Below are 16,960 nucleotides of genomic sequence, written 5' to 3' on the forward strand. Positions count from 1 at the left end.
AAATGAGAAGAGGTATTGATGTGGATTAGTGTGGTCTAGCACAAAGTCGGCATTCCAAAACATCCCAGAGATGTTCTATGGGATTCAAATCAGGACTCTGCACAGGTCAGTCCACTAGTGGGATGTTGTTGTCATCAAACCACTCCCCCACAAGCCCTCCAGTATGGATGGAAGCTCGGTCGTGTTGAAAGACACAATGGTCATCCCCGAACTGGTCTCCGATGGTAGGCAGCATGAAAGCTGTTAAAATGTCAACGTAAGCTTGTGCCGTGACATTGCAATGTAAAGCAACAAGGGGGCCAAGCCCCCTCCAGGAGAAACATGACCACACTGTAACCCTGCCACCTCCGAATTTCACTGTCGGCACTATACAGGCTGGTAGATGTCGTTCACCAGGCATTCGCCACACCCACACCCTACCATCGGATCGCCACATTGTGTACTGTGATTCATCACTCCACACAACGGTTTTCCACTGTTCTATGGTCCAGTTTCGATGCTCCTTGCACCACACGAAGCGGCGTTTGGCATTTGTCTGTGTGATGTTTGACTTATGGGCAGCTGCTCGGCCATGGAAACCAAGTTGCCACACCTTGCACCAAACAGTAATGGTGCTTGGAGTAGATCCAGATGCAGTTCGGAATTCCTGTGTGATGGTGGCGATGGATGATTGACGATAATGCTGTACGACCCTCTTCAACACTCGATGGTCTCCGGGGTCAACATGGGAGGTTGGCCTGCACACTTTTGGGTTGTACACATCCCTTCACTATAACATCGGAAACAGTGGACAGAGGGATGTTTAGGAGGGTGGAAATCTCACACACAGACTTCCTACACAAGTGGCACCCAACCAACTGACCACGTTGAAAGTCTGTGAGTTCTTCAGACCATCCCATACTCCTGTCTTGCACTGTTTGCAGACTACTGAGTTCGCTGACCATGTGCTCCACGCAGTAGATGGCAGTACTATGTTGTCCTCTATGATAAACACACGTTTCACGGTGTGTCCGGATACTTTTGATCACATAGAGTATATACCTACTAGTTCATTCTCTTGACTCATATTGAGTTTCATTGGATTAAAGGAAAGAAACATGATTTGTGACTGCCTAATTGAGTTTGGGTATCGATTAACATCTTTTGGCCCCCATGTCCGCTTCCTCTAATTTATATTTCTGGAATACCGATACTAAACCCAGTTGGACGTCACACACTTTGGTCTATTCTTCCATCCACTTTCTTCTTTCATCCTGTACTAATGTTCTTGCCTCTTTCTCCTTTTCCCCGTACTCTTTTTGTGCATTTTGTGATTTAACTTTAAACCAATTTCTAAATGCATCATTTTTGTTTATCACTGTCTCTCTTTCTTTCATTCCACCATGGTGTTTCTTGGTTCTTTATTTTCTTGCTTGTCCTTCACACATACCTTTTTGGCTGCCTCTACTAATTCTGTTTCAAATCTTCTACTCCTTTGGGTTCATCTCTTGGCACTTTTGTTCATAATATTTCTTGATATTTCTTTTTTATCATCTTATCCTTCAATTTCCACACTCTTATCCTTCTCTCTTGTTCCTCCCTTCTTTCTTTTATTTTCCATCTCCTCACATCTCCTACTAGTAGCCTGTGGTCACTGTCCAAGTTCTCACTGGGTATTACTTTAATATTGTTCATTATCTTCTTTACTTCCTTGTTTACCAATATATAATCTATTACAGACTTTTGTTCATTATTCCAACTGTATCTTGTAATTTTATAACTGTCATCTTTTCTCTTGAACCAGCTATTACCTACTAACAGTCCATTTCTCTTACAAAAGTCCAGTAGCCTCCTTCCCTCCTCATGAATATAGAAAACATATTTTTAGCCAATTTGTCTCAAGAAAATAACATTGAGCATGCATTTATTCTCTTTATATGATATCTTGTATCTCATATTATCTATTGTATTTTATATTTTATTATGCCTATAATTTTATAGATGTATTCTAAATGTACATGTACAATGTGACAATTCCAAACTTTTGTAAAGTTGAAAGGATGCTAATAAATAAATCAATCAATCAATCAATTCCTCTGTCCCCATCCATCTGCACCAATTACTTCCGTATACTCTTTCCTGTCTCTTCCCACTTGTGCATTAAAATCACCAATCACAATTTGACATTCCTTTCCTACGTGTTTTTCCAAGTCTTCTTCAAATTCTTCTTTCTCCTCCCTTGTACATCTTGTTTGTGGGGCATACACTGGAATTATTTCTATTACTTTCCCTCGTACATTCATTTTTAGTTTTATAATTCTGTAATTTACCCTTTCTACTTCCTCACATATTCCACTTCTGACTACAAATCCAACCCCACTTCTCCTGCTCTCTTCAGTACCTGCCCAGTACAGTTTATGGTCTTTCCTCAAATTCATTTCTCCTCTTCCTTTCCATTTCGTTTCGCTCATTTCAAAGATGCTGATTCCTCTTTTCTCCATTAGATCTACAATTTCTTCAGTCCTTCCTGTCAGTGTTCCAATATTCAATGTCCCTATTTGTAGCCCGCATCGTCTCCAATTTCCAGTCTGGCTTGCTTCTCTCTTTTCTCGATTTTTTTATGCTTTTGGCTGTTGGCTAATCGGGTCTGTCACAGCCTATACCTGGATGGTGAGGCTGCCACCTGTCGGTTCTCAGGTACACCCTTGTTTTTCTGTTAGGGTTCCAACTCCCTTAGCCTTTCCGAATCCCTCCAGGTCCACAAGGCAGTGGGGACAAACACTTTTACGGCGGTGTTTATTCGCCATAGCACAAGGCTGTCGATGGGTATCTGTGGTATTTGCTGAGTATGTCCATGCCACTGGACGTACTCATAGTCTGGCACTCTTTATTTGAATTTCTCCTTACTCGCAGGTTCCCCTCATATCTGAGGGGGGGGGGGGTCACTATCTGCCATCTGTGACCCATCAAGTAGCCGAGGCTCACACTGATAAATTAGCATATCTAAACTAAAGGGAAACTGGGATATAATTTAAAATAATTATTATATGGCATCCAACATCCCACAGCCTGTCATGGCATGCCTTTTCATTCAATATAAAACAAATATTTTCGTGAAGAGAAGACAATGTTTTCATTATTGTACTATATGTTTTCTTTGGTACTAAAAATATCAAGCACTACTAACAAAAGGAACTTGGTAACAGGAATAACATAGTAGAAAGATAAATTTATGCGATATTTAAATTTTTAAGCATGTACAGACTGCTAACACTCAAGAAATGCTCTCACAACAACTTTACTTTTGTCAGTGCACTAATAGTTACAACTAGGTTACGAAAAACTACAAAATAATGCCATCTAAAATTGAACTAAAAAAAAAGAGCATCTCCCCGCCCCCCCAAAAAAAAAAAGACACATGAAGTCATAAACTCAAAAAAAAATATTGACTTTAATGACTATTTTGTAAAAAACTTGACAAATTAGATAACAAGATGAAAAAAAGACATTTATTGACATTGATGCTAGAATCCTGAGAGTTCCAAAACTGTTTCTAATACTGTAGAAAATACTGGTGACTACGTAGACACTACTTTGAAGCAGGGGCGGCCGCTCATAAGGACGATACGGACGCCGCACTGCCGTGTGTAATCACAAGTGAACAAACATTACTTTAACATTTATATATTATATTTTACATTGTCTGAATTACAAATATTCCGTTGCTTATAGATCGTTGGTTAGTCGGTTCTGTGTTCATTCTTCCGCGACAATTGCGAAGTTTGCAGGCCACCGTGCGGGGGAATACGGAACTTCGAGAGAAATCTGGCAGGGCGGCGTCCTCCCACCTTACGAGACGTAGAGCATTTTCAGGCGCTGCCGCGAGGGGTAAGAGGCGAGGGAACTGGCTGAATAACATGCGTGGGATCTGTGGCTGGGAATGGGCTGGGAGGACGGAGGGTTTGTCGTCCGAAACCAACCCCTTAGGCGAAACTGGCCCTCTCTCCAGAGAACGGTAAACAATGAAGAGTTGCCAGAAGCAATGAAGTTAACGTAAGAAAGAAAATTACCAACCGTCGAAAGAAATCATTCTGTATTCCATAGAGCAATAAATAATGCAATTTCCAATGAGGAAAGAAAATATCGGTAACTGAAAAAGTACAGACAGGTGCTTATTTGTTATTTACAGTCGCTTTCTGCTACTTTTCGGTAATCACGACGATGAAGATAAGTGATAATTAAATGATGGAAGGGCACTCACAAAGAACACCCATGTCCAGGCCGGGATTCGAACCCAGGATCCATGGCTTTTTATAGTCACGGAAGTCGGCTACAGCTTTGTGTTACTCACAAAATTAGATTTAATTACATGTTTTGATTAGCACGTTTTGAAAAAACCCTGATAGTGTGACAAAGTTTCGCAATTTCTTTTCAAGCCGGCTGTTAAATAAATTAGAAACTAGTCATCTAAACTCACCAAGAGCCGCTACAGGAACCTGTGTACTACGAATTTCTGAAAAATTGGCAAAATTGTCTGGCAACCCCGAGGCAATAAAATGACTGCATGGGAAGACGATAGCATTGACACTTGTTGCAAAGAGAATACTCGATTCTCTTTGCTTGTTGTTTCTTCGTTTTCCATTGAAAAGTGAAGCTTTTTCGGTAGTGTGCTGTAGTTGTGCGTTTGTTGCGATGAGCTATGTGGAGAACTTGTTGGTGCGAAGTTTTTCTCCCAGAAGTCTAGATGAATAAAATAAACATAAAAATCCTAGGCTGGCCTAGACCGAATTTGAATCTAGAACAAGCATGTCTAAAGAAGATTTCTGGTAAGTTTGAAGTTTTTACTGTAGAGCTTGAGCTTCTGGTAACGCAGATATCACCTTTCCAGTGAGATATTTACTTTGCTGCCCTATTTCATATATCAATTAGTCATGTTGGACAGGAAACGTTTTTTGTGTAACATTTTTACTAGAAATTTTCACGTTCAATGCACGTAAATATTCGTCATTGTGCTTATCAATTTACCCCTCTGTTAAGTTAAAAAACAAACAACTAAATCTGTTAGAACTCTATTTCTTCTTCCATCTTTCGTAATCTTCGCATTACTGTTAAATAATTATTAATTTATCATAATATGTGCAAACGTGCAAAGCATGATATTCGGGAAAGACGAATATATCAATTTCTTATCATGTTGGCTGTTATATACGAAATTAATCAATTAAACTCACATTACAAGTAGAGCAAATTTATGAGCTGTCGCCCCTCCACTTTGGTTCACCACGAGCCGCCACTGCTTTGAAGTAAACTAATACGAGGGACTGTCAATGAAAAACTTAATTTGTTTTTTATCTAGTAGATTTCTGCATTTAAAGTTGCACAAGTTTGCTACATTTTAGCATAGACCTACTGCTGATCCACATATATTTTCAAGTCTGAGTTAATGCCTGTACACCCGAAGAAGAATTATTTGAAATCTATGTGCAGTCACTTATGAGCCACCGCGAAGGTCCCTCCGCCCATCTGCATGCGGATTGACGCCATTTTCGAACCTCCTCCTCTATTTGTAAATTTGCTGGCTTGGTAAGTATGCATACAAACATTGAATTTGCCGTAGAATGTCTACAAATTTTAGGCTTCGAGAGGGCAAGAAACCACTGCTCTTTGCTGGTCAAAGTGTATGCAGGAGGTTTCAAATGACAAAAATGATGTGGAACTCACTTGACTAGTGTTGCAGCCTTGCGGTCATTTTGTAAAGAACAGTTGATACCTCATGCAAATTTGAGCTGTACACAGTCTGTCCTGTAATTTTTGTTGGACTTTTAGGATTTTAATTGGACTCTCACTCGTATATAGTTAAACACAAGTGCATTAAAGTAAGTTACGGATTTGAAGGGGGGAACGTCCCCCCTTGTAAAACTATTCTGAATGTTAAACTGCCACTATGATCGAAGTGTAGGTTCACATTATGCTCAGAGAGATCAACCAGTTTCAAGTGGGATCCGAAACAAAATATCTACACAATTGAACTTGGGACCGCTCAAGCTACAACATTCAAGTAGATTCAAAGTGACCACTGACCCAGTCCTAGTAAAAACATAAGCAATTGTCAGTATGTTAACTTAGGACAGTTATTATACAGAACTTTTAATTTAGTGCTAGCAAACAATACCTTCATACGTAAGAGGATCCTGTTCAGGGCAATTTTCGAAGGTGGGTTCTTTGTCGGTTGATGATATTATGATCACACTAAACAGTGCAGTAGCGCTAAGAGCATCTGGGTCATTATCTACAGCAACTATGTCAAGCTGAAAAGGAGAAATGGAAGAAAAATCATGAAAAATGTTATAAACGCCATTAACCTATTTATAACTGCAGGAAAATACACAAACATTATTAACCCTACAATGCTAATCATTCATAAATTTTACGATCATGAATTTTTGTTTTGGCTGTACTTCTATTTATTGAAGGAAACAGAGACTTTGCCACATCCTATTTTTCTACATAGTCTCCGCCCTTAGTGATACATTTTTCTCAACGTTGTGGTAGGCTCTTGATGCCGCTCTCGTAGAATGAAGCTGGGTGGGTAGCCAACCAGTTGCACACAAAGGTTTCCACCTGATCGTTGGTCGCAAATCGCTCGCCCCCAAGTGCTTCTTTGAGGGGTCCGAACAGGTGAAAATCACATGGTGAAAGGTATGGGCTGTATGGTGGATGCGGAAGTGGTTCCCAGTACATTTCCACCAGTTCCTGCTGCGTAACACCTGCTGTATGGGGTCTGGCGTTGTCGTGGAGAAACAAGTCCTGTCGGATGGGACAGCCTCGTCGTTTGCGTCGATACTGCACCTTAACTTGATCCAGGAGGCCGCAGTAGTAGGGTGCGTTGATGGTCCGACGTTCGTGTAAGAAATCCACCAGTAGGATCCCCCTCCAGTCCCAAAACACCGTGGCCAACACCTTCCCCGCAGACAACCGAACTTTGGCCTTCATGGGGTTTCTTTCACCTTTTCCTCCTCCACTACATGCTACACTGCTGGGGTGTAATGATGCACCCATGTCTCATCACAGGTAACGATGCGATGCAAAAACACTTACCCTTCCACGTCAAAACGACTGTGAAACTGGTGAGCAATGCGAACTCGGTCATCTTTTTGAGCAACATTCAGCAGCTTGGGAACCCACCGAGCTGTGATTTTGCGGAAGCCCAAGTGCTTTGTGATGATTGACTGGACACTTCCATAGCTCACACCAAGTTCTGCCGCAATTTGCTTCACAGTGACTCGGCGATCCTGTTCGACAAGCTCACGAACACGAGCCATGTTGTCATTCGTCACACTGGTGTGAGGACGACGGGAGTGCACTTCATTTGCAACACGTTCACGGCCTTGCTGGAATTCCTTACACCACACCTTCACTCTTGCCCACGAGAGGGTACCATTCCCAAACTGGGCCTGCAGTCTCCGGTAAATTTTGGCCGGTTTGACGTTTTCCTGGGTGAGGAACTTGATGATTATGCGTTGCGCAAGAGACACTGGCACACACTGCTCACTCATCGTGAGAGCTACTAAACGAAGCATGCGACACGCCGGCTGTTCTGGTTCCTGACTCACGACAGCCCCACCTACTGGCCGCACATACCCAATCACACGCTGCTACCCATTCCGACGCTTAGCCAATCAAGGCTCATTCACATTTGATTCACCCTCATATATTGAGTCATTCCTAGGGCCACATATTTATGGTCATTAAAATATTAAGATTTCAATACAAAAACTGGGCACATTTTGGGAGCAACAGCAGTATAATAATGCATTTTAGTTTTAAAATGGTGACTATAACACTAAATTTGATTTCAAAACTACACTTACTACACAGAAGCATGGGTGTCGCCAGAAATTTTTGCAGGAGGGGGGGTCGGGTAAATCATAAAAGTGGAATTTTAGAAAAATAATAAGTATTATAAACACGGTTATAAATGTTATTATACAATAATAAATATTATAAACTAACAAAAATATATATTTTTTTTAAATAATATAAATGGGAAGACTCGATCCACCAAACGAGTGAATACCAGGACAACTAATTCCCATTATTTATTTTGCATTTTATGCAGTTAGTGTCTGAAATGCATTTTGATATTAACTTAAGTCTTAGGGGGATTTTCTTCATAAACTTTGTTGTGTGACCTCTCACCTACAACTGTATTACGTGTATTAGAATTTTGAAAACTGTGGAACCATTTGTTCTTTGGATGAAATGGTAGAATATAACCTTGATCCTGTATTTCTCACTCAATGTTTTCGATCCAATGCATTTTTACTTTGATTATTCTGTTCGAATACTAACTAAATGAACTTTATTTCTGTTCTTAACAATACGAGTAACAAACTTTCGACTTTCTTGTATCTTTAAACGAACAATGTCAATTTCCAGGGGGGGGGGTCCACTGACCTGTTCGACCCCCCCTCGCCTGACACCCATGTATCAGAGTATTAAGTTTATTCCTGTGTAAAGGAGCTCATTTTTGCTTCTCAAATATTTACAGTAGAATTAATCAATTTTCCATGATTTGCAAAAATTACAGGATAATTCGTACTTCAGAAAGTGTTAAAAACCCATGGTGTAACAGGCCTTAAGGGTCAGTGCCTACCTACTGACTGCCAGTCCCAGGTGGGAGATCATTCGACCAGTTATAGGGTGACATGTTGTCAGCACAACAAACCCCCAGTCGTTGTTATAGGTTTCCAGAACCGAGTTATACTACTCATTCATAGCTCCCCAATTACCTCATGATGATGGGTGGGCCACAAATCCCATACACAGGCCGAAATCTCAGGAGAAAAGTTGTTATGCTTGCCCCAGGAGACTCGAATCTGCATGCCCAAAGATTGCACCTTAGACGAGACGGCCATAGTTCACGACTTCAGAAAGTGTTAAATAAACTCTAAGTTTTGCGTTTAAATTTCGTAAATAAACTCTTAAATATGAAATTTAGAGTTCATTTCTCACTTTGCAGTTTATTTTGCATTTCATGACAAACAACGGGATGAAAATGTACCTCACATCTTTCAAAAACACACATCTTTCGACTTTGCTACAAAAATGGTCTCCCCTGCTGGAAATTTCTACTGTTTACAGTAGACAAAATATACTGTTATGAATTGTTCACTACCGTGTCTCTGGGAAATTCACTGAAACTCAATGGTTTCCTACTGAACACCTTCAGTACGAAAACTACAAATGAAATATTCTCTTCAGTATTGCATAGTGTGTCTTGTGAAACATGTTGGCTGTAAATATAACTTTTCATTCCTCCTGATTAAAAATTGGTTTTTATATCTATTTGAAAATCTAAACAGAGAAGAACACCTATTGATCTACTGAAAACAGTTCAGTAGAGAAACTACAAGTGAAAAAAACTTCTTCAATATCATATTTAATATGTATGTAGTATGTTTAGCTTAGGATGGTGGCTGTAAATATTACATTTCATTTCCCCTTATTAACAATTTTTAATTATATCTGCTTGAAAACCTGAACACTGTAAATGTTTCAAACACCTGTAGATCTACTGAAAACAGTAGACAAAATTTTCAGCAGGGTCCAAACCGAAGTTGTGGATTCAAACCATCAGGTATGTGGCCATATCAAGCATTCAACCATAACCATCATAATGTGTGGAAATAAAGGGGCGGTATGTCCATTTTGTAACCATGTACAATAAATAAGAACTGTTGTAGTAAACCAGGTCAAATTTCCAGAATAACCTATTGACACGTATTCTCTTACCTGGACGGGATTGGATAGCGTGACTTCTTGAAAGTTACACTTGCTGGCAAGCTTCCTTCCTCCTTTGTCTCCTTGCACAAGAGTGAAACATTGACTCTCTATAAATAGAAATGACACAAAATGCTAATATCAATTTTAATGAGAATAACAAATTTTCATCAATAAATGCAGTTTGTTTTCAAAGGTAACAGCCATTGCAGTCATCTAGATATAAACATAATTAAGATGGTTAATGAATCGTTAAAGTTCTATGTCAAATATTTACAGCTTTATCATTGGTGGCTATTTAGCAGTTCACGGCATTTTAATCTACTGAGAAAAGAGGGAGTGAATGAGGAAGAGAGAGAGAGAGAGAGAGAGAGAGAGAGAGAGAGAGAGAGAGAGAGAGAGAGAGAGAGAGAGAGAGAGAGAGAGAGAGAGAGAGAGTCATTTGTTAACCCATTCCACTATAACCCTGGAAGGGCCTTGGCCTATACTAGAGGTGTGGAGATCTTCAACCTGTAATGGGGTGACCTGGGGTCAAACCCTCAGACATCATAGGAGATGTCCCAGACTGGGTCACGCTACTAGCTCTAACCTCCCAAATCTCCTTATGATGGTGGGTTGCTACTGGTCCTATACACAGGCTGAAAACCCAGAGACTGAACCCAGGTGGATTCGAACTCATGCCATCCCACAGTCTGAATCCAAAGCACAGCACCTTAGACCACACGACCACGGAGGAGAACGGAGTCATTTGTTAGTAGGGGTGTTACTGGCATCCACCCAAGTAGCCAACTCGATTTGGTATGGTACTATTTATTCATTCTTTGTTTTGACCCTGTCAAACAAAAGGCTGTCATCTTTGGCCAATGTTACTGTTACATGTAGCAAATCAATTTTCACTCGGTGTAATGTCAATGCACACTTACATTTTCGAGATCATGGAAATTACTCGTTACTTTTTTCCTCAGGTCCTCAGTACCATTAACTTATAAATTTTAATAAAACTGATTTTTTTTTGTGGGGAAGAGGCAAGTGTTCCTCCACCAAAAGCATCATGTGGCATTTTTCGCAACTCTGCGAAAGGCCAAGACATTGGGTAAGTTTCGACTGATATTGGTAAATAAAATACAACCAATGGTTTCCAATACTGGTGTCAATACAGTGGAATTAGAATCAACCCTGGTTGAAATATTTTATGGCATCAACTAAAATTCAAAGGGACTTCAGTGAACACCTTACTTGATTTTGAACATGCAATTACTTAATGTAGCATGTAATGCTTAACCTTGAAAATGCTCGTAACAAAACTAAACAAACAAGGTTTGGTCTTAGTGCGAGTTTCGCCAGACTCCTCTTCCAACAATCCTTCCCAATGTCTCCACTTTTAACAATCTTCGTACCATCATATACAGTGGAACTTCGATTTTACGTTTTCAAGGGACCAAGCTGAAACAACTTAAAATGTGGGAAAATGCAAAATCGAGGAAAATTTTGTATCATTTTTCTATGTTGGGACCATCAATTTTGAATGTATAAAACATGAAATTGTAAAATCGGGGTTCCACTGCATTCATCAAAATACTTAGCCCCTTAAGTGTGGATGATGTACATATACAACATCTGCAATGTGCTGTTGCAGTGCGGAAGGTGTGCATATCGTAAAGAGATGATAATTATGTGTAAATGGAAAGGAAGGATATTCATTGAAAATCAGGAAGAGGAAAGTTAGTAATATAAAAGATGTCATTATTCCCAGACGTTTAGCAATCAGGCCAGCCAGGAAATATTCATGGAATGCTTATGTCAGTTCTTGCAGTTGGATTTACTGAGTAGGAGAGGCAGGAAATGGGCAAGTAGGAGAAGAGCGAGAACAAAAGGGATTCGGGAATGGAGAGACGACGGTGAAGAAGGTATAGGAGATTATCTCCGGAGTTCTGAGGAGATCCACATTTATTGCTGAGACTGGTAAGAATCCTTACTTTTATATCCAAATATGTGCTGCGTCCAGTGGTGTGGCGTGGATTTTTAAAAGTGTTACCGGTTATCAGTAGGACATTTAAGGGAGACTTTGGGCGCCTCCCCACCTCATGCCCCCCCCCCCCCCCCAATGTCTTCCAAGTAGTTCATATAATATTAATCTGGTACGTATGCAATTCAATACTAGATTTTGGTAAAGTTATTAATCAGAAAAAAAATGTTGACATAAGGACTAAAGTGAAATCGCAAACATTGGTTGTTGACACAATAATACGTAATTTGATACTTACAGAAACATCAAAGGCTACTTATAGAGTAGATCAATCCGACTTTGAAAATAGTTATATGATGCTGGAATCCCGGGTTCGAAACCTAGCTTGGGCATGGGCGTTTGTGATGTCTATTCATCAATTTAATCATATCATCACTCATCCCCATCTTCACAAATTAGCCAAAAGTGGCACAAGCGAGGCAAAATCAATCAAATCAAATCAAAAAACTTCTATGATGCTGTCATAAAGAGAAGTTTTTCATTTCAATTTGAATTTTTGGGTGCGTCATGGTCCATGTTATCCACATCTGAATTCGACACGTTTTTTTTTTCACCCGAAAATAGAGTACATGGCCAACAAAAGAGTTTCGACAACTGCACACATCCACATAACCACGGATAGTCGTTATACCACGAAACATTGAAATGTCGGTCATATCCAGCAGACGACTTGGGTTTTAAATCGTTCAAAATAGGCTTTGGCCTCCCTTTCGCCACAATTTCGATTTTTTCTGCAAAATAACGAACCGAAAGATTGCTTCAAAATATCTTCTATCGCACGATTACACACACTGTCCAGATAGGATGAACCCGCCACCTCGGAACTCGGAGCAAGCTTCATAAATTAATTGACAATGCACGAAAACAACATAAAGACGAAAGACACCAGTCACAAAACTCCCACTGCACAGTCCCTCCCACAAACCGTTGTTTACTTTTGTAACACGTGAAGCACCCTCCTTGCCACCTCCCCTCTCAGCATCTGCCCTTCCCCAATATTTCCTTCGGAACCTGCAAAAAGTCCCATTCTACTAATGTTGCCATCTTAGTTCTTTTGAAACCAGATTTGCCCAAATCGCGAAACTTTTCGTTTCAAATAAGACGTATGTAGAGTGGATGTAGTCTTCATCTGTTTCCTAACTACTCCCACTCCCATGTTTCGCTAAATCCACTGAAATCGCATTTCTGACACCACTACCATTTCGTATATTTTACGTTAAGGCTTTCGCTTTATAGGATAATCGTGACGATGACGATGCGTGGTGAATTATTGAAATAAAATTATTATTTCTTTGTGTATGTAATTATTAATTTTTATAATTATGTAAGTAAAATAATAACAATGAACATTGAAATAACCATTTCTTGCTGAGGATTCGAACCTGCGACACCTGACACTTCAGAGCGTGCTAAGATAACAATCGGGAAATGATGCTTGTAAGTATTGTTTTCACCCAAAAACAGTTCTACCACCTCAAAAACATTGCTTCAATCCCAAATTATTGCATTCCTGCGACAACGTATGTCAATGTCAAACAGTATTATCAACAATTATCACAAATTCCTGTAACCGAAATAATATTATATGTGTGAAATATAGAATTTTAGGTTGACATTTTTAGAAGGACGGCGGACCCCTTGACCATACCCATCCCTCTCCTCTCCTTCTCGCCCATGATGTCGAAGAAGGACAAAGAGGACTTTCATAATCACTGATATTTAGTGAAAATACAAAATGTCACTTGGTAGTTTGCTTTTGCCCCAGTGTGATTTGATTTTTTAAAATTTTGATTTGGCGATTTAAGTCCACTTCATGAACAGTAATGCTAATCGGGACAGTTTAAAGTTGGATCCGCACCACTTGTGCCTCCACCGGGTATCAAAACCGGAATCCCTTGATTATAAGGCGGCGACGCTACTAACACTGCGCCATCGTTCCCCAGTGTGACTGGACACCTTCAGAGTAAGATAGACCCGATTAGGCGACTTAGCTCTTTTCTGTCAATTGAATATGGCAACACTGGTATGTTTCCTGTAAGCATCACCGGCAACTGCGCCGGCTAAACAGCCCGCCTCCTCCTCCCGCCATAACAGTCTTTGCCGCAATGCGAAGTCTTCCTTGCGTGGGCTCAGGGTCCTTCCTCATGTTGCCTGTGGAGGGTACCGGATCAGTCCTCCTCTTCGCTTTTGCCGGTGTCAGAAAAAATGGCAGTTTGCAATGTTTACTTTACGACAATATTACCAGTTTATGTACGTAATAATATTTTAAGACGGGTTCTTCAATTCTTTATATTTTGGTGTTACCTGCAGTAACAGCGGCTACATGCACGCCACACCTCTGGCTGCATCTAATCTTGACAATATAAAATGCATTTGGGTGTGCAGGTTCTTTACAAAGTTCTTTTAAAGTGTGTTTTCACCTTTCGCAGCTGAGGCTATGGAGGATTACCATTATTACAGTATTTATTATTAGCGTGTCGATAGAATCGAGCTTACACACCCCAGGAAATCGATCCCAGTACCGAGAGTATGTTACCCAAGGAGGCGAGCCAGTCTTTACAGTTTTCAGGTAACTGAAGGTATGATAGGACTTTGTGTTTGCTTTGACTAGATACAACTGCAGGTGGTTTGTATATATGCACAGACATTGAAAACATAATTACGTTAGGTTAGATTATGATAGATGTAGTAAAAACAAAAAACCGTATCAGAAGAAGAAGAAGATGAAAACGAAGAAGAAAGAGAATATAAGTTAAGAAAATTGTTAACTGTTGTGCACGGTAGTTCGTGTATAATAGAAAACTGAAATATGACTCAAAATCCAAACTTGCGTGATGCAAACATTGAATTGCAATGATGAAAAGATTCTCTCAGGCCATCGACCAGTTGAGTTGTGGAACGGATTCCAAGCTTTCGAGGGCTAACGTCACTCATAATTTGTCACTCTCATCACTTCTACTCTACCATGAAGATGAGAGTGACATTAGCTCTTGAAAGCTTGGAATCTTTTCCACAATTCACCTGGTCAATAATAGCCAGAGAGAATCTTTTCATCATTCATCACCAGGAAAGCTTCAAGACTTACTTCGATTGAGTTGAAAGTTTTCTTTTACACTTTATGTGCACATAGGTTAATCAAGACTGGATAAATGGTTTAAAGTGGGATCCAAACCACTGTGGAATGTGCAACAGGGTGAAATTGAAATGCCGGTACTTGTGGCTCTGCGATCTTAGCAACATCTAACCATTGGCACAAGAGTTATTGGTAAGGATGATTCTATACTGGCATGCTAGATGGCAGTGGGAGGCCCATTTGCCTTTTGTTCTAGGGCCTCTTTCCTGCACATCATGCTACCAACTTGTTCTGACATCAGAGGCAGCATGACTATGTTGTTAAGTTAGGTCCATTACATTTGGTTATCTTAGCATAAATACCCTGCAAGTGTATTACTAAGTGAACTAAACCTAACAAATTCATAATTCACGATATGTGCAACTTACTCACTTTATATTAATTCGTATTTTCAATAAATTAAAATACCAAACTTAGTTTCTTATGTGAAATGAGTAACTATTTTGTCCAACGACGTTTCGGAAACAACTGTTTCCTTCTTCAGGTTTTATTCTTGGCTATCCGAAATATACCATAGCCATTCGTCAGAGAAAATAAAATGGCACAAATTTGGTAAAGGTAAAATTTGGAAAACACTATTAAAACCATTGTTACACCCATGCTCTCTATTATTTGTTAAAACTATCGCTATAAAACCTTCACACTAAAAGTCCTATATACAACTAAAACAATTAAAGAAGGGACACCCTCTTGTTACACTGTTCCCATGCGACCTGCCAGTTGCTTCCTTGTCGTATCTTAACAAGCCTAAGCTAACAAATCAATCATTTAGCGTAACAACGAACGCTTTCCGTGGTGAAGTCAGAACGGAAGATTGGTAGCACGTTGTGCAACAAGAGATACCCTTAGCTTTGTCTAAGCTGCTTTTGTTACGTTCTTTGTAGTGTGGCTGCAGGCTGGTGACACTCGAACATCGTGCTTAGAGTGAAACGGGAGTCCTGATTCACGTGCTGAAAACTCTTCATATCGCTGCCTGTTCGTCTATTTGTTGTTGTGTTTGTTCTAACATGGTTGTATTCGCTTGTCTTTGTCCGTGTCCCAGTTATTTGTTTCATGTTTGTGAACTGTACGATTTGTGGAAATAACTCTTTGCCACGTGAAAGATTGTAAACTGGCTGAGCAGCAAAAATTCTTTCAATTTCCAACAGATCCATATAAATTGTTCAGGCTCCCTAAACAAATAAACAAATGGTAGGTTAAAGATAGATTTTATGGTAAAATATCACTGTATTTGGCGAGATAGATCGAATAAATAATTTGCATTTTATAACTCATTTCTTGTTTTTTTTAACAGACTGCCATCTAGCATTCGAAAAGAGAAACAGTGGGATACAAATAACACTTGTTCCAAAGGTTAGATGTTGCTAGTGGTCAAAGACCACAGAATTTAACTAATAGATATGAATCTTTCATTGGTTATTTTATCTATTGCAATGTGTCTCCATGGGTAACGGGCCAGGAACCCTTGATTACAAGGTGATGAAGTTACCACTATACCACTGAAAGCAGCGACAGTTAATCTGAATTGGAAGAAGAGAAGGAGGAAGGGGAGGATGAAGGAGAAGAGGGAAGAAGAGGAAGAAGAGGAGGAAGAAGAAGAAGAGGAAGAAGAAGAAAAGGAAGGGAGTGATTAAATGGAATTTTGCTAAAGGAAACCCTCCATTTTCTGGTAGTGACTTGTTCAGAAAATTTCACACTTAAGGTCTCAATCATATGCTAAAGAAGGAAATTTACATGAAAATAAATGTACTTACGATCACTCCCATGATCTCTTACAATATAATTTATCTCATTATACAAGCAATCTGCATCATCTGCTATAAAATCACTTATAGGTGTCTGTTGGGTTCCAAGAAGCAATATCCCCTCTTTTTGCATCTGCAATAAATTGGAATTATACAGATAGATATCATTCCAACATTTCACACATCACAACCAGAAATATCTTATTACACTTAGGTCAATTAGTACATTAATAAGAATTGCATGCAATTTCTTGAAAGAAAAACTCTAATGATGGTATTCTGTGTACAATAACC

General features: G+C 39.7%; 1 protein-coding gene across 1 annotated transcript in view; it reads right to left on the bottom strand.

Annotated features, from left to right (window-relative positions):
* LOC146003703 (cadherin-AgCad1-like) overlaps positions 1 to 16,960 on the bottom strand; it is a 161,658-nt gene that overhangs the window by 55,780 nt on the left and 88,918 nt on the right. The window contains exons 18-20 of the mRNA XM_083142086.1: positions 16,676 to 16,799; positions 9,775 to 9,872; positions 6,152 to 6,287 (exon numbers count right to left, since the gene is read on the bottom strand). Coding sequence (XP_082998212.1) covers positions 6,152 to 6,287; positions 9,775 to 9,872; positions 16,676 to 16,799 — 358 coding nt within the window. The remainder of the gene's footprint in view (positions 1 to 6,151; positions 6,288 to 9,774; positions 9,873 to 16,675; positions 16,800 to 16,960) is intronic.

Source organism: Lepisma saccharinum, chromosome 20 (genome assembly GCF_977018435.1).
Source record: "Lepisma saccharinum chromosome 20, izLepSacc3.1, whole genome shotgun sequence".
Taxonomy (NCBI): domain Eukaryota; kingdom Metazoa; phylum Arthropoda; class Insecta; order Zygentoma; family Lepismatidae; genus Lepisma; species Lepisma saccharinum.